Source organism: Emydura macquarii, unplaced genomic scaffold, assembly GCF_026122565.2.
Source record: "Emydura macquarii macquarii isolate MOO-44397 ecotype Brisbane River unplaced genomic scaffold, CSIRO-AGI_Emac_v2 contig_587, whole genome shotgun sequence".
In the NCBI taxonomy this organism is placed as follows: domain Eukaryota; kingdom Metazoa; phylum Chordata; order Testudines; family Chelidae; genus Emydura; species Emydura macquarii.
Genome location: NW_027130724.1, coordinates 11,408,618 through 11,433,119, shown reverse-complemented (window position 1 = coordinate 11,433,119; position 24,502 = coordinate 11,408,618). Strand labels below are relative to the sequence as shown.

The following is a 24,502-nucleotide window of genomic DNA, read 5'->3' as shown; positions in this document are numbered from 1 at the left end:
CAACCAACGAATGGAAGTTTGAAAGTTCAAAATAAAAGCTAACATTGTACCCTTCGGCCAGATGCCCAGCTGGTGTAAATTGGCTTCAATGGAGGCACACCAATGTACATCAGCTAAACGTCTGGACCCTCACCTCAAACTTACTCCATGTGCTCAAAACCTAGACACAGTAACATGAGCATAGGCCTCAGCTCTTGGTTTCCTTGACTTTATTAGCTTAAGTTGGACTCATCCCTTTCCTGTGACATGGTCTTTGTTGTCTAATGCAGTCTGGGCATTTCCATGCCATACTGAATTGCAGTGCAGTTCCCGTAGATAAAGGGTTGTAGCTGTGCTCCTTTTCTTCCTTGATGGCGTTTCAGTGTTGCAGATACAGTGGAATAACTCGTCTTTTATTTACTAAGGACCAAATCCTAGCATCACTTAAGTCAATTTTATTTTTTGTCATTGACTTTATTGGCATCCACATATGACAGTAAAATGTTTAATCATAGAGCTTTTCATAACTTGGTGTCTTTGTTAATAGGCTTGTGTGTCATGGTGTCTCCAGGGATGAAAGGCTTCCTTCCTTCTTGGCCATCTGGAGATATTTGGCTTGTGCAATAACTGAAACCGGCTTAAAATCTGATGTAATGTGCAGCCAGAAGTCTCTATTACATTATATTTATTACAGTGCACTTCAATTTGTTCTTTTCCTATGAGAACTATGACTAAGTAATTACAAACCCCTAAAGCCAATCATAATATAGAAAAGAGAGCAGTTCCTATACAAAGCAATATGGCCTTACATTTCCTGCTTCCACAGCACATAGTGTACAGTGAATGCTATCAAACAAAATATGCTATCAAGTAAGTCTATCAAGGCAGATAGTATTAATGGACACTGGAAACAGAAATGTCTTTGTGGAGCACAAAGGGATTCAGAATAAACAGTGAAGTGCAGGAAGGTGGAGTTGATAAACTTAAAGGGGGCAGAATGATTAGGCCAAGTGGCCTTTTCCTGTCTAACAGTTCCTTGTGATCTTAATTCAAACATTGACAGATTTCATAATAGGTAATGGAAGAGGCATAGAAAAAGCCACACACACGTCATAAAACAAAATTTATCTTTAATTTGTAAGTGTCAACAGCAGTACAAAAGATGGAGTGATGGTGAATAGATTAAGGGTAGAGAGGACAGTCTTGAGGTAAATGAGCATAAATAGGCAGTCTTATAGACACTCCCCTGAAGGGTCTATACCCCTATCATGGCATATACGGTATCACCCAAAGATGACATGTTTAACATATCAGGAAAGCACCTTGTGCAAAAAAAAAAAAAAAAAAAAAAAAATCCCCCCGCAATCCCAAACATGTAGGTAAGGTGCCAACATACACCAGAATATACTGTATAAGGACTGTGTCTTTCAGTTGTGTCTTTTCCATTAATTACTGAGGCAGAGGAGGAGAAGACTCTTAAAAGTACCACTGAAAGATAATTTAATATTTAATTTACCTCACGTCAATACTGCACAACAAAATCCAAGTCGTCTGTTTATGCAATGAAGCAAAGCTAAGAATAAGGATTCTTTTTTTTTTTTTTTTTAATTCAGAGCAGATTTTGTTTTAAATCAATATCCTTAGCAAACTTTCCTTTTTTACTGTATCAAGAGGAGAGTGTGAGAAAGATGTGATGGCAACCTTTAAGTTCATTTAAAAACTTTACACTGGACTGTACAAGATTTTTTTTGATAAACTATTTACATTTTCAGACTTTAAAACATATTCAAAGCAGCAATAGACACTAGTTTTTCCTCTAAACGCCCAAATAATTACCAGCCATGGGCCCAGGGTAGGTACCTGCATTGTATATAGAATTTCTACAAAGAAAACCTGCCAGTTAAAATTTGCTAGTGGGTGTACAAACAGCAGCTCTAGCATTTTAAGAGCCACACCCACAATGTTGCTATGGGAACCAAAGCATAGTACCTTGACAAGAGCGTCTCAGTTGTCCCAACAGCTCTAAGCAAACTTTACAATTTGAAACAGCAGCTAGCATGTCAGTCCAGCATGTCAGTGAATTGTGCTGATTAAATTAACATAGAGTACAATCTCACAATATACATCACAAACAAATTACAATGTCAGGAAATAAGAGTTACAGTAAGATAAGTTATGTAGTAACAGCTTATAAGCTTGTCTTAATGTAATAAAAAAATTTTTACATGGCAAATACATTAATAAGTGAACATAAATGCTAAACATCCTACTCTGCTACAAGCTGAAGAAGGAAAAAATGGTGCTTTCAAGAAAGCAAAACACAAATGACAAAGGAAGACAAACGGAGAATGCACACTAGCAGGTCTGCAATGTGCAGCATACAAACAGTTAAATATTTGCACATTCCCCATACTCTAAGAGCACCAAGGACCTCACTTGTGGTTTTTTAAGAAAGCGGAAATTACAAAGAAAGCAATGTCACTAAGTTGCTTTATAGTTTTCATATCGCCATAAATACCAATTTGATACATTTTCCTTTAGCCCCTCCCCTCCTACCCCTTTGCACCCAATGTGTGAACTCTCAGAATACTTCTTTGTCAGCTTTTTTAAAATGAATCTGGTACTTAAAAGAAGGGATGTGGAGTCAAATGAAATATGTTTCCATATACATATATTTTAATGCTTTTTGTTCCATAGTAGGATCAGAGCATTACAGTATATAAAAAATGTAATATCATCTGAGAAAAATCACAGACTATAATGGGTTTATATAAAAAAAAAATGTGTTTGGGTGAAGAAGTTATTTAAGGAGAAAGAGCAAGTGTTTCGTAAAAGATCAAATGAGGTTATATAATATTATTTTTTTAAATGAACACACTTAAGTGCCAACTTGAGTCTTAAATAAGCATGCAAACGCCTGGGGTCTGAGACTATTTGTCAACTTCTCATTAAAAATATGAAGAATTATATCATACATTCTACTGGCTGCATTTCTAGTGCAGTTGTTGGCACTGTAACCCTGGGTCAACAAACGATTTAAGCACCTGCTTAACTTTGAACAACTTAGTGGTGTTTCATTCATTTCAATGGAACTACTCACATGCTTAAAGTTAAGCAGATGCTTACACATTTCGTGGGGGGCCTTACAATATTTCTTACAAATAAATTATTTTGATAAACTATCGAGAACTTTCCTGTCTTTGACAAGATAAAAACCAGTAACTCATAGGTACAATGAGGGAACCATGCCCATATTTAGTATCAGGGCATGGTTGTCTTTAGACTCTAAACAATAATTGTTTTCAACTGACTGCTGTACTCTTTTCATAGGGTGTAGTACTTACTAGACGTAACCCTCATTAAATAATAGCGTAGCCATTCGTTTTGGAGTTCCCACTCTATAGCAATCTCATCTTTACCCTCACCCTGCCTCTTGATGAGCCTAAACGCACCAATTTAGGAAAACATTCTGATCCTATGCATTCTCAGCAGCTGGTTTCACAACCTAGATGGTGATACATGAACCCATACGTGGATCAGAATTGGGCCCTTTCATGAGAGTTCTTTCTCCATGTAAACATGTACCCTGGAAATCAGCATTTCTATTCCATTAAGACTTTAATTTCTGTTTCGGCAAATACCAAGTGAAATGAGCAATTTACTTCTAGCTGGTAACAGACCACTTCAGGAGTGTTCTTCTCTTGGAAATAAGTCTTGTGTAACTTTCCAGAAAGAAAATACATTGCATCTGTTAACTAAACAGGGAAATATACTGTATAACTGCTTCTGTTCACAGTAAAAATAGGTTTACTATTCTTGTGCATTACCTGAACAGCATTATTTTTTTAAAATCAGAATTATTCTGGGGTACTTAAACTTAATGCTTAGAGAACAATCTCACACATCCTCTTTGCATATTTTGTCAATATTTTTTCCAGTTACGACAATATCATGACATATTGAATTCAGAAATCACCAGTTTAATAGTATTAAATCTAATTAGCTTTGCAAGGGCTCTCTTAATGATGATGATCTTCTTGAGGCATGTGCTGTTGCCTCCAAAACGCCATTCATTATCTGCTTTCAAATAGGAGCGAAACTATTTCATCAGTTTTGCTTGGATTCACAAAGCAAATTGAGTTTCCTACCAGTTGTACTGGAAATTTGGTATGTATCAACTTTCTATAAGGAAAAAGAAAAAAGTATTCTGTGTTTGTGGAATATGCAATTAAAATTCAATGAGAGCACAAGTGAGGCATCTTGCTGTCCCAGCTACAGGTCCACAATACTGCTCTCACACTGCGGATGTAAATTCAGCATCTACATGAGGTACAGTGACTTGTCAGCATTTAATATGGACCAACATACACTGATACAGAACCCAAGTAAATACATAACTTATACTTCACTAAGTATCCATGAACAAAAAATAAAATTCTATTTCCTATGTTATATTTACACAATTTAAAAAAAATCTAAAATGAGATGGTAAATTCATCAAAAACTTTGTTTTGAGCTCCAAATAATAAAGTAAAAATGACATTTTTCCTTATGATTGTCCTTCCATGATTTCCACAGACATTTTAGAGCCAATGTTGGCTAATAAATACAATAAAATGCGTATATGCACAATTTAGATTCAGTTACTTCCCTCCCACTTCCCCAACCAATAAATGTAGTTTTTACAATCTGGTGATTCCTGAATAGCCAATCATTTTCAAGAATGTGGCTTTAAGTGACAGAGCATCAGCATTGAGGCAGGGCTGGAGCTAAAACAAAGTGTTCATACATACATGTATTTTGCATAAATAAATGAAATAACAAGACATAAAAATGACTCAAATCCGGCAACTGTGAGGCAGGCCCACACGAGTCGAAACAGATGACTTTTGTTCATGTAGTTTTCGTACAACAGTTTCACATTAGTCAGAAGTGATAAAAAATACCATTTATATCCAGTGCTTATAACACTTACGAAACAACATCTGTGAGTGTGTGTGTTTTTTGTACTACAAGCAAAATCAAGTTTCAGTCCTAAAGAACAGTCCTTTGTTCTCCACCAGCCTGCAGAATATTATTTTGGCATGGTCATAAAATTAAAAAAAATTAACCTACTAATCTAAATGTTTGGCTTTGTGCAAAAATAATTACATAAAATACAATGCCAGCAATACAGCATTCTACCTATGCAACAAAACCAGAAAGAAAAGAGAAAAGAAATGAGATGGGGGGGAGGGAGAGATATTTATAACTAGTGAAATCTGTAAGACATTAATAAATAGTCGTTCTTTAGGAAATAATAGTACCCTCCCACCCAATCCAAGCTAGATGTATTAAAACAGTTCAAATCTCCAAGCAATATTAAGAACAAAAAAACACTCTATCAGTACCTTAGCCAGCTTAAAGAGGGCGCTCACCAGCTAATGACACAGCATATGCCTTTAAAGTCTTGGCTAGACCAGTTTATTGCTATTAGACATGGACTTAGAACACACTTAATAAATAGTAAAAATATAGCATTTTGTTCCAAATTACAAAATGGTCAGAGAAATTTGACCACTGTGTTTCTATGTCATTATCTTTATAAATCGTCCTGTAAACTGAACAATCTTCATTGTATCTGCACATTTAGATGTGATTCCTAGAGTGGTGACACTGGTTATCTCCACTCGAACAGCTGCAGCAGTGAGAGAAATGACAGCTCACAGCACAGCGACTCATCATTAGATCTTACAGGAAGCTCTGCAAGACTGTGTGGCGGGCATGAAGATAACCTGCATTAAGAATGTACTTATTTAGTCTTATGGGGCCCGATCCAATGCTCATTAAAATCAATGGGAAGATTCACATTGACTTCAGTGGGGAATGGATCAGGTCCAAATATATTTATTTGCATGTATCTGGATCCTGCAAGGTGTTGAGTGCTTTGCTGAGTAGCTGAACACCTTAAACTCGCAATAAAGTCAGTGGGAGTTGAGGATGCTCAGCAAAAGTGCAGGATCAGATCAACAGTACAGTCTATTATATACAGTGATTTATTTGTGATTATCGAGAGTGGAGTGCAAGTGAAGAAAATGTTTCCCCTCTTTAAATTCTCTCTGTCTCTGCACATCCAGTAACTTCTCAAACTGGGAGCATAGCCTCCTGTTGTCCCTCCATATATTTGCCAGAAGTTTTCTTTGTCATTGATATTGTTTCTAATAATACAAATAATGATATTTTGCATTGTATAGCACCCTTCATCCAAATATTCCAATACTTCACAATCATTAATCAAGTTTCTTAATACCTATGATATAAAAAACATCATTATCCTCATTTTACAGATAGTGAAACTGAGGCACAGAGACATTAAGGCCCTAATCCTGCAAACACACATGTGATTAGCTGCACACCTGTGAATAAAATTAAACACATACATAAGTTTTTGTAGAACTGTGGCCTAAATGACTTGCCCAAAGTCACTCAGCCAGTCAATGGCTGAGCCAGGAAAGGAACTCAGGAGTTCTGCATCCCATTCCCATGTGACTAATATTTGATAAATCTTTTGTAATGCACCATTTTACCTTGCTCTGCAATTCAGACTTTTGTGTGACTTTCACCTCAAGGAATTTCACAAATAAATCACTGTACAAATACACTGAAGATATCAGAAAGCTCCTTCAGGTGGGAATGTACAGAATCTTGACTCACTACAGGATTCTACAGGCCCTAAAAACCCATCACTGCAGACTCTGAAGAGACATTGAATGCAACTGTCTCCATCGCTTGTTCATCTGTATATTATAGAAGCATAGATGTGTATCAAGACACACAGAAATATATAGAAGTATGTGTGCTGTGTGTACATATTAAAAGTGTTTTTCTATTTTGCAGCATAGAGGTTCCAGATGTTTTTGGGTGTACAGTGTGATGGAACAATTGGATTTTCCATTCACAAATTCCACTTTCATTTTGGGAAGCAGGTGCACTCTTATTTTCAGGCATCTGCTTGTTTTGGGGGAAGAAAGGGAAAGGGCTCTTTAAGACACTGATAAGGAATTATAAATGTAATGCCACCCACAGTATGTTTTAAAATAAATATTAAGTATCTGGACCCTTGACATTCTGGAATGAATAAATTATTTAAGAGAAAATGTGTTAAGACTGAATGCAAGGGTTAAAAGCAAAGGGATAGAGAATGTAGTCAGAGGTGGCTTCACACTGCTAAGACAGGCCTGTCCATAGCTGGTGATCGCGCTTTTGTGCTTAATATTTCACACTAATGGCACATCAAGAGGCAAAGCAATTGGGCACATGCACTGTGGCAACCTTGTTCACTACTTAAGAATATCCTGTCTCCAGATTCCTGAGTTTCCTTTACCATTTTCTGGAAAAAAAATTGTGTTTTACATATATTTTTTTAAGATGCCAAAGGATTGTCTAAGACTTTACAGTGTCTTCCTTAAGACTTTTTTAAAATGTTAAGATTCAAAAGTTATGAAAAGTTTGGCACATCAGAAGTTCAGCTATACATGTGGAAAAAGTGGAATTCAGAGTTTTGTTTAAAAGATGAGCTCTGACGCACAGATGCGCACATTTGCGGACTTGTTCTGTTTCACAATATGAAATCTGCAGTTTTTGTTTTCTAAAATAATCCAGAATAAAAACACATTCACAACCTGTAGGCTGGCACAGAATACCTGAGTGAGAATGTATAACCCCCATCTAAAACAAAAACTTAAAACTTTATCAGCATCCAAAAAGGAAAAAAAAAAAAAAAGACAAGAGACAAAAGGTAAGACTTGTAAGACAGCTATTGATTCAGATAAGTTTTCAAGTCCCGATGTCTGATATTTAATATATGTCTTCACCTAAATTAAAAAAAAACAAAACAGGTTCATGAAAATTAGAGGAACAATCTGTCTCACACAATAAGAAACATTTAAGACCATTCTGCTGATGTAACTGTAGGAGCCACACATGCATGCAGGCTCTTTAAGAACTTTTTGTTCAACAAAAAACAAAAAGAATCAGAGTACTTTAATTCTGCAAACACTCCTCAGTTGGCACTGACAGCCTCATGGGATTCATTTTCACTGCTATAGTCTGATTTGGGATCATCATCATAGTCCTCATACATTTCCATCTCATCCTCTCCATTTATCATTTCGTTTCCAGCAAGGCTTCCGCTGTCCGTCTTCATGCCATAAGTGCTCTGAATGACAGGGATGCTGGGCTCGGGACTGGCAGAGGTGCTAGAGCAATCAGATGTCATCTGAGGAGATGGTGCGGTAGTTGCCATGGTAATAGCACCAGGATAGACAACACCTGTTCCTGTGGTGATTGGAATCTGAGGCTGTTGTCTGCAAGGGAACACAAGAGTGGGACACGATCACCTTCAGTTTAGATCTGGAGTGGAACCCAAATTTGGTATCATACCAAACAAAAGGAAAGTACATGGTTTCTACAGACTGTATTGATGTACACCTTTTTGTTCCAGATTGTGATCCTGCAAGGTGCAGCGTGCCCTTTGCTTCTGTCAAGGGCAATTGGAGCTAAAGCTGTACAGCAAATTTCAGGATCAGACCTATGATGCATTCAGGCAGTGGTTTAAACATAAAATAGACTGCAAATTGTCACTAGGTTTTCTAGTAAGTAAGACATTACCAAAGCTGGCTTCTGCAGTTTAAAACCCGGCCATTCAAATGTCTCACTGTAATTCCAGCCCTACAGCCATATGCAGAAGAGATCGTCAAATAATTTATTGTGAATAACATTCACTATGCTGAACACCCAGATGAGACTATGGGTTCTTTAACTGACTACTGTGAATAGTACTACACCCTTCACAGACCTTATTATTGAATAATAAAGTAATTGAGACTTGATTAACTGAAAGTCAAAGACACTTAGGTTCCTAAGTACTTAAGTTACATTTGAAAATGGGTCTTAAGTGCCAAAGCCACTTAAGCACTTTAGAAATTTTACCCATAGTCCTTAATTCATGATCACTTACTATTTGTTCTTCAGGAACTCTGCCTCATTCAGTGCACAGGATAGACAGTAAATGAGGATTGCAAGAAGAGAATGGATATTTCCTTGCATAACGCACTGGATGGTAATCAAGAGAGATGAATTCTACTCCTGGGTTCCCCAGATTATCTCTGTGATAGTGGATAAGATTGCCATAAGGCATACATGCTGCAGGGCTGAATTAAGGTGACATGAGCTTTTAATTCTGGCATTTCCCAACTGTTCAGTGCTTGACCAGGCAACCTTAGAATCACATACTTCAAGATATCCCCAACCTATTTTTCAAATCAATATAAACCAGATAAAATTATCTTATAGATAGGGATCTATCAGCAGGGAGAACATAACTTTGGACGCAAAGCAGCTAATCAATCTAAAACTTCTTCTATACTGGATTAAATTATTCTATGCTGAGATTTAAAAGGAAGGAAGGAATTTATTTGCACAAATTCAAACTACTAAGTAAGTAAGGCTTTCATTATTCTACTATTCATCCGTTAGGCCAATGCCACCCACTGGTTTAAGAGATGAGAGACTTGATTGGATCCAGAAGGTGCCAGACAGCTTCCTAATGAAACTGGAATGTAGATGGGGGTAGTCCCTTCCTCCGTGGAGCCCTCAGCTACCCATTGGCCAGCCAGTGAGATGCCAGCTGATTAGCTCTTCCGTCTCACAATCATTAATTTAAACCTTTGCCTGGTGTTTCTTGAGCCTCTTGCCCCATTTTAACTGAATCCATCCTCCCTCCCCACAGTTATATAGTACAGGAATTCTGTTTTTTAACATGCTAGGGTCTGAATGACTGTCTGTTCTAGGGGTCAGGAAGAAAATTTTCCCCATTGGGGCCATTCTGCAATGGGTTTTTTCACTTTCCTCATAGCATCATGGAAACACAGGAATAGCATTTAGGAATTTAATAATAGGAATTGTATTAATGCTTGTTTACCGCTGCTTGTGCTGGTGTCCAGGTAAGAAGCCAAAGGGCCAGCACTCAGAAATAAGAGCCATGGGATATTGCTAGTGGACCATAGGCCTACAAAAAAAGGGGAGATCTGAAATCTTTGCAAACCAAGATCTCTCTTTGGTACTTTCCGTCTATTTCATGGGGGGAAGGTGAGAGGATTCAATACAGTGGGCAGTGGAGAGTCTACTCTGTGTTATGGCCTATATAATAGGAGCCTGTCAATCCCACACGGGACACACTTAAATTCTTGGTATGGGAAATGGGACAGATAATGCCCCTTTCTGATGTTAAGTTTCATAACGTTTCAGCCTGCTGCTTACAATCCATCCTTGCATCTGTCCTTATTCAGTTGCGTGTCCCGGTCAGTGATTAAGGGCAAGAGTGGAAAAACTGCCATTTGTGCATTAGTCTTGTTCACCCATTGACATAAAATTACAATCATGTTAAATATCACACCCAGAGCTACTGGGAAATCAAACTACTTCAAGTTCAGGAATTAAGGGAGCCAGTGAAATTGTAACATTACATATAGATCATATCACTATGGATTTTTTCTCTGAAAGTGACTTTTTCCCCCCCTCAATCTTTACCTAATCCAAGTTGAATGTCAGAAAGGAAGGGAAGAGAAGAAAGGTCATTTTATTGAGAGACTGAGAGGAAGTGAAGATGGGAACATCTTCATTTAATTAAATTATAATATATGAGCAGAGAATTTTCATTACTTATGCCTTTCACAACATACTTTTGTGACACAAAAATTCACATGGACACAAAACGTGTCCCTTCCCTCAAAGTTTCCATTGCACCTCGTTACACACTACTTTCACTATACCACAATACATTTTGAGACAAATTCTTTCTCTGGATGTATGCAGAGCTTCCAGTGAAATTAATAGGAGCACCACTGTGCACATGTGAAGACAGAATTTGGTCATTTGCCATGTTTTTTTATAAATCCCAACTTTAGTGAAGTCTCATCTCCCAGACTAAGACACCAGGCTCTAGTTCAGAACAAAACTTAAATGGAGTAAAAAGGCAGATGTGAATATTAGTCCCCTTGCTAATAAAGCCTCTGGAATAACCATCAAACACCAGTTATAGAGGAATGGTGCAGCTGATGAGCAGGTCACAATAAATAACTTATTCAATGTGTTTAGCCCCTTTTTTCATGTTTGCAAATTGTCTATAAACAGACCCAGATTTTCACTAATTTGTTCCCTATTTGAAATCATTTGATAAATGTTTTCAGTCTATGGATTTGCTTGCAAATGATATGCTGTAAACCTTGCTTCAAGTGTTTCAACATTAACGATTCAATATGCCAGCTGTGGGACTGGTTACTTAAGTCACATGGTATTGTTACTGTTTCCTGATTGGTTGATGTAAGCTTTATAAATTACTTCTGCTACATGCCCAAGATTCCCTCTCCACAATCATTCAGACAAAAGAAACATTCACCTGAAAGTTTGTTTGCAAAAAGAAAATAAATAAGTGGTCCACAAATGGTCACAGCAAAATTCTGTTTAGAAGTCATCAATATGTCCATGTGTAATTTTCTCACACTATTCCTCCAGTTCTAATGTGGACATTAACCTTTTTTTCTTGATATGTCTTTTAATATCATTAATAAATGGGCAAAAAACAACCTTTTGAAGAACTCCACAGTATTAACTCTGAAAGCTCTTCTGCGAAAAGCAGTGCTTTTACAGAGCAACATCAGTGGGGCTTGCCCTTCCAATATATAAGCAGTTTAGAAACAAGTATTTTAATGTGTGTTATGTGTGTTGCAGCAGTGCCCAGGGGTCCTAATCAGGAACGGGGACCCATGATTCTGTTTGCTAGATCTGTTTTCAAAAGAACACAAAGTGAAGAAATTGCAGAGGGCACTGTGTGTGACCCCTGGCTGTCTAATCCCCAGAAAAACACTGATTTTTTTCCATAAGAGAGCAACTAGTAACTAATGGCCAAGATATGAGAACTGATGGTGAAAACAGGGCGCTTAGCGCAAGCGAAAAGATTGTGCAGACTGTTCTGTGCTAGACCTTTCTTTGCAGGTTTAGAGAAAGTTTAGCATTTTTCCTTCTGCTATAGGGAAAAAAAAATCAGAAGGAGCCATGGCATGGGGTGGCATGACAAGAAAGGCAGTGTAAAAGTGCTATGCGTTGTAGATAATCTGGAACACTGATGATCTTATTTTTAAAACCATTTATTAAAGATTAGCAAATCTCTCTTGCATATCTGCATTTCAATGGGAGAAGTATTTCTGCATCAGCATTATATCTCTTTTACATGTTTTAAAGATTTTTTTAAATTTTATAAAAGAGGGCAGGTTACCTGGGGATAGTGAGGGCAAATCTGCAGTACTGGTATTTTTTTACTCTAGGCATCTGCTCTAGTCCATGCCAAGTTGTAGCATGAACATAAGTAGTAGAACAGATCTGCATAACTGATTTGTGTAACAGGAAAGTAGGTCACACCTTAGGGGCTTAATGAATCCTTCTCAAGAATGCACTTCACTAGTCTTCCTCTAGTGAAGTGCAGAAAAATCACACGTGGTGAATGTGCTTACTGACGGGAGTGGGTCGAACCCACTGGATTGTTTGGAGATATAGATGGGTATTTAATCAAAAATTGGGGTTTTTGAGTTGCACTGCCTCATAGGCCATCCTGTGCAGATGTAAAAAAATTCAGGCAAAATCCTAGATCCATTAAAATCCTAGATCCATTAAAGTCAATGGGAGTTTTGCCACTCACTTCAATGAAGCCATGATTTCACCCTTTACAAGATTTCAAAATAAATGACGGATAGCTACCGGATATTAATTATTTAAGATGAAGTGAAAAAGTAAAAACGACAAAACTGAACTATGTCCAGAGTTAAATGCTAAGGCCTGATTCCATGAAACACTTAAGCATGTGCTTAACTTTAAGTACATGTTTAAGTCCCACTGACCTCAATGAAATTTAAGCAGGGGCTTTAAATGAAAGATGTGCTTAAGTGCTTTACTGAATTGGGACCTAAATACCTATTTATCTAACTAAACATGTAGAACTAATTTTTCCCTTTTGTCTCTCTTGGCACGTCTTGTCATTGATGCATTCTGAGATGCTGTCATTCTGACATCACAAACTACATGGATTGCACTTGGTGTTGGAAATGACTTTGTAATTTTCTAGGAAATAAAATTATTCAGAGGAGAAAAAGAAATGAAAAGGGGTTAGTTTAAATTTGCATTCTGCATGTTCTGAATTAATTGATTAGTTGGGGTGTTTAGCATATATTTCAGATCTTTAACTTAGTTTTACATTTTTGATTTGCAGTTAACTTTAAAAACATTTGTACTTAAAAGTATTTGTTGTCAAATTCTATAGGCCCAATCCTCTAGTCCAGTGTTTCTCAACCTTTTTGATACCAAGGACCATCTTGCTATCTTCTGCTGTCTTCCTAAATTGGGTCAGGGGGATCTCAGGGACCGGTGCCAATCCATGGACTGGTCGTTGAGAAACACTGCTCTAGTCCAGCCAAGCTGTGCTAAGCAGAGGTCCATAGGCAAAACATATTTTTCATCACCTCTAGGCTTCCCTGATTCTGGTTCACCCCCTGGTTTAAATTCTTTAGTTACACCTGGCTTCAATGCCCATCAAAGGGTCTTTCTGGCAGCCAGAGATCACCAGAGCACACGAGTGCTCATGCTTTAGGAGTTACAAGAAGAGTAGTGAAGGAGCTCTACACTAATGGAGGACTCTCCTATGCCAGAGAAATCCTCAGAGGGCCAATTAAGCCAGTTCTACAGATCCTTTGCTCTGCCAGTGTTGCAAAGGGGCTGTACTGGGGCCAAGGATCTGGCCCACTATAATTAGACAAGTACTGTAAAGAGTAGGTAACATGAAAATGCTCATAGAAACTGACCTGCTTGCAATGTAGTGGTATTAAAATTAGTAGGATTTTCCTGGAGCACATTGCATTTTTTGACTTTTGCAAAACTAACTAAACATTAATAGTGGCAAATTGCCATTGTTTGCAGATCCCTTCAGAACTATTTTCTGACAGCTCTTTAAATGACTGAAGCTCAAATGGCTGCGTTAGGGAAAATGCTGATGTACTACACACCCTGAAACTTACTTCCCCATAAGGAATGAAATAACATTAAATCTCACAAAAGCACCCATTGTGTACCTACTTTTAGCTCTCTGATACAGTGGTATAATATTACAGGCTTATTCAAAACAGTAGTCTACCAACATTCAGAATATACACATATGCAGTAGTTATAAACACTGTAAAGGCTTTATTTATAAACATCTCGCAGTAGCAAGAAAATTAACATTCACATTACTTTGCAGACTACTATATAGATTACATACTTCTATGTACAGGGTATCCGACTGCGAAAGTGACTGGGAATTGAAGTATTTTTATAAGACAAGGCAACAAAAGGAACTATTGAAAATTGAAATCTCAGAGTTTATGGCTTCCATGTGAACAACATTTATTTATGGATTATGAAAAATAAATTATTTGAAGATAATTTGTAAAACACTTGAAGTTGCTTTAAAGCTTAGCTTTCACAGAAAGGTTGAAAAGCTATTACTGAAAGCATCCTGTAAGCAATTGTATCATTAAAACTAATTAAAATATTATAAAATATTTCCTGGCTGACTACTGGTTGAATTTCCACTTTTTTTTTTTCAATTAACTTATATGTTCAAAACAAAACAAAACAAAACAAAACAAAAAAAACCAATAAACCATAGTATACTAAGTTTGTATTATCCTGACTCATAGTATTCCTCATTTGGAGCAAAATTCACTAATGTATAGTTCCATCACAAGGCATAGGCACTACTTAAGTCCCACTTAAGCCTTTAAAATACAGCTTAATTCGGATGTAAATGATGCATAGACCCTTACGCTGGTCTTTTGCATAGGGATAAATTTCACCTCTTCGGTACAATCCTGCTCTCTTCATCTGGAGAAATCTCTCACTGAACTTCCCAGGGATTTGCCGAAGTAAGTGGTATAGAATCTGGCCATTAGTCAGTTTATCTTTTTGTTCAAAATACTGCTATTTCACATAACGGTTTCTTAGGAAACATTAAATTAAACTAGTAGTTGTGTACCTTACTATTGATTACTACGGTATGCCACTTACTGCATGAGGTCAGAATAACCAATGCATGCACTTCTCTATCTCAGAAGCCACAGTAATAAAAAGTTTGCTGTGAATTCTGCACTTGAGAAGAAGCACCACCCGTACATGTCACAATCATTTCCATAGTAACTAAAGGCTCAGTCAGTGGGAATTGACAGGGCTCAGTACCTGCAGAGTGGCACTCAGATACTATGGTGCTAATGGTGGTATGAGAACCTGAACAGAACAGAGAAAAGCAGAAGGAAACTACAAAACCACACCAAAACCAAAACAACACAAATATGTGACTGGATGAAATGCCATAAAGATTTAATTCCCATGAATTAAGCAAGTCTGTCTGTACTCCACCTTCATACATTTTCTGCATACTGTGGCTACATTTTGCAGTTATAATAGATTTAATATACAATATTCAGTTTAATCCACATGTTTAAATAAATAAAAAGAGCAGAATTCCTAACAAGAACATTACTGAGAAATCCAAACAGACATCACTTGTTTTCACGTATAGATCCTCAGGGGACTAGAGCCACAATAAAAACCTGGTGAGATGCTGGAAATGTCCACACTTGAATAACTGGAGGAAATGGAATAGGCACTTTAGAAATATATGAATGCCCACAAATACACTACGGAACACGGAAATTCTGAGCACTTTGTCCACTCTAAACTCCCTTAACTGGAACTAAAACAACACTCAGGAAAAGACCATCACAACTGCTCATGAGAAGAAACTAGGGTTATAAAACCTCAGTTTTTTTTTTTTTTTTTTCCCCCAGACAAACAAACAAACCAAACAACCCAGTAGGGTTTGAGGATTTTATTTGGATCTTCTCGTTTTATTTTGTCTTTTTTTTAATTTCTATTTCATTCTGAAGAATTAGGTAAATTGAAAATACATTTGAAAGATTTTTGATCCTAGAAATATTAGGCTCTGATTTCACTCTAAAGTACAGCTGGTTGAGAATTTTTTGACTGAACATTTTTTAAATGCCAATTTGTTGAAACTGAAACAATTTGTGAAACAGGATCTGTTTCACTGAGTCTCTCAACTTGAAAAATTTTGAAACAGAAGTCTAAATTGTTGCAATGAAGTGTTTTGACATTTCTTAAACAACAAAAATCTGTTTTTCTGGTTCAAAATGACTTTTTTGTTTCAAAATTTAAGCTAATTACACTGAAAAAAGATTTAAAAATTAAAAGGTCTAAATAAAAAAATACATATCAATCTCAAATGAAAATTTCTTTGATTTTTTGGTTCACGAAAATTTTATCGTGAATTTATTTGGTTCATGAGATTTTATCTTTCTGTCCTGATCTGGGATGTGATAAAAATTTTCAAAGTCTCGAAAATATTTGGAGCATGGAAAAAATGTTTCCCAACCAGCTCTGCTCTGAAGATTGAGCTATAATTTGAACCCCAAAATCTGCATTTGTGAAGAAGGTTGTGTATTGTTTACTCCATTAAAATGATGGAAACCTGTGGCATATTTGAGGGTTTTTGGCACAAAAACTAGTTTATTTGAAACTTCGTAATAAGCTAGATGTTGACAAAGCAAATAAGTAGGTGAAAGCATGGTAAGCCTAATTAACTAGTTGACTGGGGACTCAATTGTTGTGGTACAATATTTCACTTTAATTGGACACTTTTTATTTTGGACAATATGTATGCTTTTTATATTTAAGAAATAAACATACTTACCAAGTGAATCACATAGTATGAGTTTTGTGTTTCATTTCAGAATTTATTTTTCTCTAGTTTTTCAACTGGTGTTTTCAGTGGGTTTTGGGTTTGTTGGTTTGTTTGTTTTTCTGGGGGAAAAACAGTGGGATTTTGGAGGGGCTCTGGAAGGTCACAAAAACCACAAAAGAAACCCTGTAAACACAAATTCAGAAGAACCACACACATTCTAGGTCTCCCTCAGCTCCCAAATTTAAATACAGGAGGAACAAAGACATGAATCCTCTGTTACCTTTGACTAATCCATGTAACTCATTTTCATATTCTCTCATGTTTCCAGCCTCTTACATTAAGGCTCCATTATACATCTCTAGCTATGTAAAGGACCTTAAAGTGATTGTAAATTATGTACAAATCATATCAATATAAATGTAATTTACACTCACTTTAAGGCCTCTTTATACTGCCAGAGGGTGTTAAGAGGTCACAGTGTAAATTAGAAAAATCCAGACTCATGTATTTAGAAAAATGATTAAATTCACATGTTGTCTCTCATGATACTTTGCGATATAACACAAGAAGATATTAGAGTTAACTTGGATCATCTGGTTCATGGGGAATAGCTTTTAGTGTTTTTGAAAAACAGCCATTGTGTCATTCCTTTTTCTACAAGAACTGAACAGTTCTTAAATCTGACCTTCTTGTTTTACCTGCTCCTCTGATCTCTACAATGCTACTGCTTAATTATGCTTTGAATTAGTAACCAGTTCCCCCCACTGCCTTTTCTCTCACTGTCATACTATTGTTCTCCCATTCCTTTATTTAATTTAATCACATTGCTGCTTTTGAATCTTGAGAATTTTTTGTATTGATATGATCTGCCTGTTAATCTGCTTTGGAAGAAGTGGGCTAGAATTTCACTCCTTTGATCTGAATATAATTTGTGATATGTTATATCAATTCAGATGTGTATTTATGTACAATATCTGTGACAGATTATTAGTAAACAGACTGCAAAGTAAGTTAACATTGTAGACTCGAAAGTTGTATTTTCTTGCCATATTTCAAAATATCAAAAACAGTTCTAATGACTGATGTAAGAAAAAGTCCACATTGTTGCAGGCTGTACCACAAAATAATTGACTGCAACATCCCAAAAATGGGGGCACATAACCGCTGTCAAGGTCAATTATCTGGTAGTAAAACACACAACAAAAGGAGACTATTGTTGTTAGAGAAATAAGCAGAACATTGTGAATTTGGAAGGGCCGGCAAAACAGAGAGTTTTAAAAGAGTCTAAAAGCTATCAGAAACATTGTGCCCTGGCACAGAACATCACAAATTAATTCAGAAGGCATTGGGTGGATAAATCAGTTCTGATGCAATTGTTTCAGTAGGCTTTTTATCCTGAATCTGGAGAATTCTCATAGTCCTGCATCCTGTTCAAGTCCTAGATGTCATTTAACAGTATTACCTCACTATATTTATATCACAAAGTATGATTAAAACTGTAGTGGGATTTTTTAGTGTCATACATTCTGAACTGTAACCTGGCTGATCCATCACTGTAGTTTAAGTCCTTTGTAACAACACATTACTTCAAGAAGTATTGTATACCACAATAATACATAACAAAAAAAAAATTAGGTTCTCTCAAAATGTGTGTGTCATTCACCTAAGCTTCTGCACAATCTTACTGCCTTCCCCTCCTTATTCCACCTTACTTGCCTTCCTCTCTCTAAATCCCTTATTTTCTTCACCCTTGTTCTGTCTAACATACATCTTTGCTGCTTTTTCCTGTTGTTCTTGCGTTAATTCGGAGACTGTTCCTGGAAACCCTCACTACTGAGGATAGGGCTCGCTAATAACCCATATATGACCCAATCAGAAATTTTCTGAGGCCAATTATCTGACTCCTATAGTTTTCAAAGAACTCGAGGGTCAGACCCATAATTAATCAAAGTCTACAGTAGGTTGTTGGTAATTCTATGTTCAGTAGTAAATGCTAGGTTTGTTAGTAATATTTTGCAGATTGCACCTTTAATATGTAAACTCTTCAGGTAAGGAACTGTCTATTTGTTTTAAAAATACTATGGTACTACACTGAAAAAAATAGTAACAGTAATAATAATACTTACCCCACAGTAAAAAACTGCCTCATCTCCTGTCTTCGAGACCTCATCAGTTGTTTATACTCTCCAATACGCAGTTTCTTGCCATCAACAATACAGGTGCGTTTTGGTCGAGGTTTGTATTTGTAGTTAGGGTACTTCTCTAGATGGATTTTACTTAGCCGTGCTTGTTCTTCATAGTAAGGTTGTTTCTCTTGATTAGACATGGATTTCCAGCGAGAGCCTATATAGAAGAACATCACACTCAAGCATGGCAGACTGTGTTCTAGTTATAGGCACTGCAAAATACACCATTTTTTGCCACATTGTATAACAAATTCACCAGCATTTTCAAAAATTGTCTGTGGCCAAGATTTTCAGAAGTGATTAGCTATTTTGAGTGCCCAATTTGAGACATCTTAAAGAGGCATGGCTTCCATAAAGTGCTGGTCACCTGCTTTCTGAAAATCCAGCTCCTTTAAATTGTCTCCAGTTGCACTAAAAATGGAGCCATTTAAATCAGTAGCTGCCTTTGAAAATCTGGGCCTTGTGTCCACATTTTTCTTTATAATTCTTTACAATAATGACCTTTGACCTGGGAATAATTGTGTGACTTATTTATTAACATGCACATTACTACAGTCAGGTCAGATCTACTGACATTCTGTTGATCTGAAAAGCTTATCACATTGCTCATGCATGCATGCTTCTCCAAGAGTTCTTAAGAACCTAGCTTATAAATCTCTAATAATGGATATTAATGTTCTGCTACTTAGAAAGGAAAATTTATCAAAAGCTCACTTATTCATAAAATTACAAATAAACCCTGAATATCGAGACATCTTTAATTTAGTGGCATGGTGATATAACCTTTGCATGCTGTTGGTACCCTACAATATTTTAAATCTTATTATGCATATTTTCCTCTGGCCAGATGAAATAAATGTATTGAACTGCACTTAGAAAATTATTTTTTTTAAAAAAGGAAAGCACATTTGCAGTTATATACACCACTTTAAGAATTGTAAACGTTCATTGAAAGCTGCACCAATAAAAGTAGTAAAAAATTTTAATAGAGTTTATACAGGAAGAGGAAAAAGTATTCATATCTCTTCCATTGTTTATAAAGAATGATCTAAACACTTGGAGAGAGGGTAGTTTTGGGGGGTTGCTTTGGGTAAGCAATGCAGAAAGTAGCTTTTTGGTGTCTTTCAGCTGGATAAAATGATTACAGCTGCAGTAAACGTGGGTGGAAGCTATTCTTTTACCAAGATTTTTCATACATCAACAAATGGAAAAGTTGTATAAATATTATCCATAGCCAGCAATGCTCTGTGTCAGTTCTAATACTTCAGACTCTTTTCTCATTGTCCTGGAAAAGTTGCACAGAGATTATATGGAGATAGACTTATTTGTGACAGGTTAATTCCATGGTTAACACACACAGGATTGCTGGCACTTCTGATATATTTATGCTGAAAGTTTACATTTTAATGAATACAGTTACTATACTCCTAATAGTTTTTTCACAGAATGCACACAAATAATATAGATTCCTCACAGCTGCCAACATTGAAACAGTGCAGGGTTTATACAAAACTGAAAGGCTATTCATATAACTTATTTAACATGGTAGACAAAAATATGAGAACTTTTAAGTGAGATATTGAAAGTTCTAGGACAGAGTAACATTTATTTCTAGAATGTCTTTTTGCCTCTGACAGAAATAACAAATGCATGACAAACGGCTCTGTTAAAAATGCATTTCAACTCAAAAGTTTACAATAAAATGATTACAGATGAAACTTGATTTTTACTATTATTTATTATGAGTTACATTTAGAATCCATATTTCACTTCAAAGACTCAGGGAACAAATACAGGTTTTAACATTTCACCACTCATTCTCACGTATGTTTCTAATTCTCCAGAGAGTTCATTGATTCAAAATGTCTAAAAAAGTCAGCCAATTTATTTAAACAGTGGCAAAAATCATATATTTGGTGCATGCCTAGATTACATGTGTATACACATTAAATATTACTTCTGAATTTTAAAAATTAAGCAATATTTTAATTGTATAATGTGTTTCCTTTTATATTTTCTTCTAACATCAATATATGTTTTCATTAAAACATTACCTTATTTTTTAAAGCAAATACATGTTGAATATATGCTTTTTCAAGTGTTATGAAACTTGCTGAATGATCATTCAATTCTACATTCAATTCTCTGGCATAAATTTTGATCTTGGATTTGTATGAAATTAAACAACATATTTCCAAAATTATTAAAGTGACCATAAGAAGTACAGATTCCATTTGCATGAATCCTGCACTCGAGTTCAAATTATTTCTGATGTGATCGTGCAATGGGTCACTTTACCCAGGAATCATTGTTACAGTAAACTGGTGATTGAGACAGCCCCAGTTCAACAGGGGAGAATACACACTGAGGGGATACAGGGATGTCCCTCTCTTACAGAGTCTCTCACCACTTATTAGCTAACTTGGCAAGGAAAGGAGCTGATTGGTCCACCCCCCTCCTAGCCTGAGCCAAGTGGAGCTCTGTTTGCTCTATTCCCAGAAGCCCCATCCTCTCCACCCTGTACTGGTAGCCTCAAAGCTGTGTTTTGTGGATGCAGCAGATATGACCAGGATCAGGAAGGAAATGTTTTCTTCCTGTAGGCACCTGGGAACTTTTTCACCTTCCTTGCAGCACCCTGGAGGTGCAGTTAAGTTAAATAGCAATAGGATTTAATAATTAGTGATAGTACTTGGTAAGGATGTTAGTTCTTCACAACTTTTGTCTGGTTTCCAGTGTGGTTAAGAGGAATGGTTCCCAGAAGTAAAAGACCTGAGATCGGTCCCTGAGATCAGAACCACATAAAATGCACAGTAGGTGAGAGCATGGGTGACAGGATGGTAGTGTCCCTACCTTTTGTTAAGTTTAATAAAATTGTGACCTGCTGCTTAAACATCCATCACTGCATTTGTCCTCATTCACTGCCACACCTACATCAGTCACAACACATGTATTGTCTTGTACTTACCTAGGATTTTGCTAATGTTGGAGTTGTGCATGTCAGGAAAAGCTTGGAGAATTTTTCTGCGTTCATCCTTTGCCCAAACCATGAAAGCATTCATTGGTCGCTTGATATGCGGTTCACTACTGGCTCGGCCCCGTGCATCCCTGTACACTCGAGCTTCAGCCACAGTGGCACCTCCTGTTGGCCAACAATAATACTGCTGTAGTTTAGCTGCAGAGCCATTCATTGCTTTACTTCCTGTAATATCAAGGCAGGAAGAAACAAGATGGATGCAAAACATTATTATTTCGATTACAAAACAACTTCCTATGCTTTGTTCATTTTAGGTTCATTTGTTCTCTCTCTCTCCCCCTCTCTCCCTTCTTGCTTCCAGATCTATAAGAGAGATAAGAGACCTAATTTCATTATTCCAATGTAATGATCCAAAGGCACTCTTAACAAGGTCCACAATACTTGTATGAGCCAACTAATTGTTTGTATCGATAATTGTATTTTTCTTCTGTTAAAGTACCAAAACCTAGAACAAGTTCCAGTTCTGGGTTCTAATACAGTGTGTATATTTTGCATGCTCCAAAGGTGCATGTGCATAAAACTTACACGTGTGGATCAACAGTGATGTAGAAATGCTCACACAAGTACTTCACAATACTCTGATGCTTGTGCAGTGGAACATATCCAAACATTTCATGAAATAAATTACATAACATATTCTTAATCTGTGGATACATACTGCACATTGTATAGACCTGATTCTGCTAGGGACTGAGCATCTTCAGTTCACATTTATTTCCATGACAATTGAATATGGATCAGCAACTTGCAGGATCAAGCCACGCAACTGTAATGCAGTTGTTTTAAGTCAACAGGTATGGATGCTAATACCAGAACATCAGGCTGGTTGTGATTATACTTTGGGTTCCCCTTGCCACTGATATTTTAGTGACTCTTGATGGCCTGCCATTACCCACCTCCAGTTCAGCTGTGCATGCTCTAACCTGAGATGGATCTTGGGCTGCACCCAAGTTCAGTTTTCTTGACAACAAGTAGTCCAAGCATCACTGTATGTTAGAGTTCACACAACTGAAAATTAGGTGGTTGGAACTGCCTGATACAGCTGAGATGTGAGCCTGGTAAACTTGTGTCTTTGTCCTGAAACTTTTGATAGCAGAATTGGAATATACACTTTTAAGGCTGGATCACAGCTGTGAACAGAGAGGAAGAAAAGGCCGTACAGGAGAAAAGTAACATGATTAATTTTAGGTTGCAACACCCTCCCATATGCCATCAGTGCTTTGATAAAAACAAAAAGGTTGTTGTGTCAAAATATGACAATACATTAGCACAATAATTTGCCTCATTATTTTTCTGTAAATTATTATAGCTAGCAGTGAGAAGGCAATTTATATCAACTAAAAATATAGGGCCAGATCTTTTAGCTTGTGCAGAAGTGTCATTGTTTTATTGTCTTCAATGACTGGCTTATAGTTTTTAATTGTCCAGTAAATTAGCAAAATTAGGGTTCTGCATAAACACCATACTTTATTTACCTAACAATTTAATTCCATGTAGGCAATTCATTTACATGAAAAAGGTCTTAGAATAGAGGATGCATAACTAATACACTACCTTTTTGCCACCATGCCCACAGTACATTAATTTCATTTAAAAGGCACTGACCATACAGGATAAATTGATTTCACTTTATATGGTGTTGACAGCCATGTTTATTGTGCAGTGAAATGTAGTGTAGTTTCAAGCTGACAATATCCATCAACATAGGGCAATATGCTGACTGCTGGGCCAGATGAAGACATACATTACCCTGGAAGCAAAACACTCATTCAGATACGACAGTGTCTTCTCCTGAGGATCACCACGGAAATTTATGATGCCCTCAATGCCATTACTTTAAAACTGACACTGATTCAGCAATTTATATACTTACATGTGTGCACATAAAAGACGACAGGTTTGTGGCAAATGTCAGATGCAAAAATATTTTTAATATTATTCTGAGTTAACTACTGTGCCAGAGGTGTTCAACATTTACAGATGGTTAATACTGCTGCTCTCTCACTCTCTTTTGCAATAGGGAGTTAGTGGTTTTGCTGAGTGGGAGAAGATAAAGATGTGCTTTTAGGACTTGATCCAAAAGCAATTGGAGTCAATGGGAGTCTTTTCCCTATCTTCAACAGGGTTTGGATCAGACTCTTCCTGCATATCATCTCAAAGAGAATATATATTTATTTTAAAATCATGATACTTTAACTGGGTTTTCCTATGTCACTGTGGTTTAGTGACTTCATTCAATAGGTAGGACTAACACAAAAAATAGAAAAATGTATATATAATTACATATATAACTATTCCATTTTAAAAATACCAATATTTGCAACTATGCAATGACAATGCAGCATTACTAAGCTGGTTGACAAATGAAAAAACATGAATAATTATTCTATACAAAATTGTCAAAATTTGCAACAAGTTATTCAATCAGCATACTCATGGAAAAGAAAAATAGCTCAATGCAGCTGGTTAATACTGTGA

At 36.5% G+C, this 24,502-nt stretch overlaps 1 protein-coding gene across 16 annotated transcripts in view; it reads right to left on the bottom strand.

The window, feature by feature from the left end:
* Positions 1 to 1,565: 1,565 nt before the first annotated feature.
* The window catches only part of SOX6 (SRY-box transcription factor 6), a 480,108-nt gene continuing 457,171 nt past the window's right edge, over positions 1,566 to 24,502 (bottom strand). For 12 of the 16 annotated variants that reach the window (XM_067540705.1, XM_067540707.1, XM_067540708.1 and 9 more), the window contains 3 exons: positions 21,956 to 22,189; positions 18,931 to 19,147; positions 1,566 to 8,324 (listed from right to left, as the gene is read on the bottom strand). In XM_067540705.1, coding sequence (XP_067396806.1) covers positions 8,021 to 8,324; positions 18,931 to 19,147; positions 21,956 to 22,189 — 755 coding nt within the window. In that variant the 3' untranslated portion in view covers positions 1,566 to 8,020. The remainder of the gene's footprint in view (positions 8,325 to 18,930; positions 19,148 to 21,955; positions 22,190 to 24,502) is intronic. The other 4 variants (XM_067540712.1, XM_067540718.1, XM_067540713.1 and 1 more) reach the window with 1 other exon arrangement.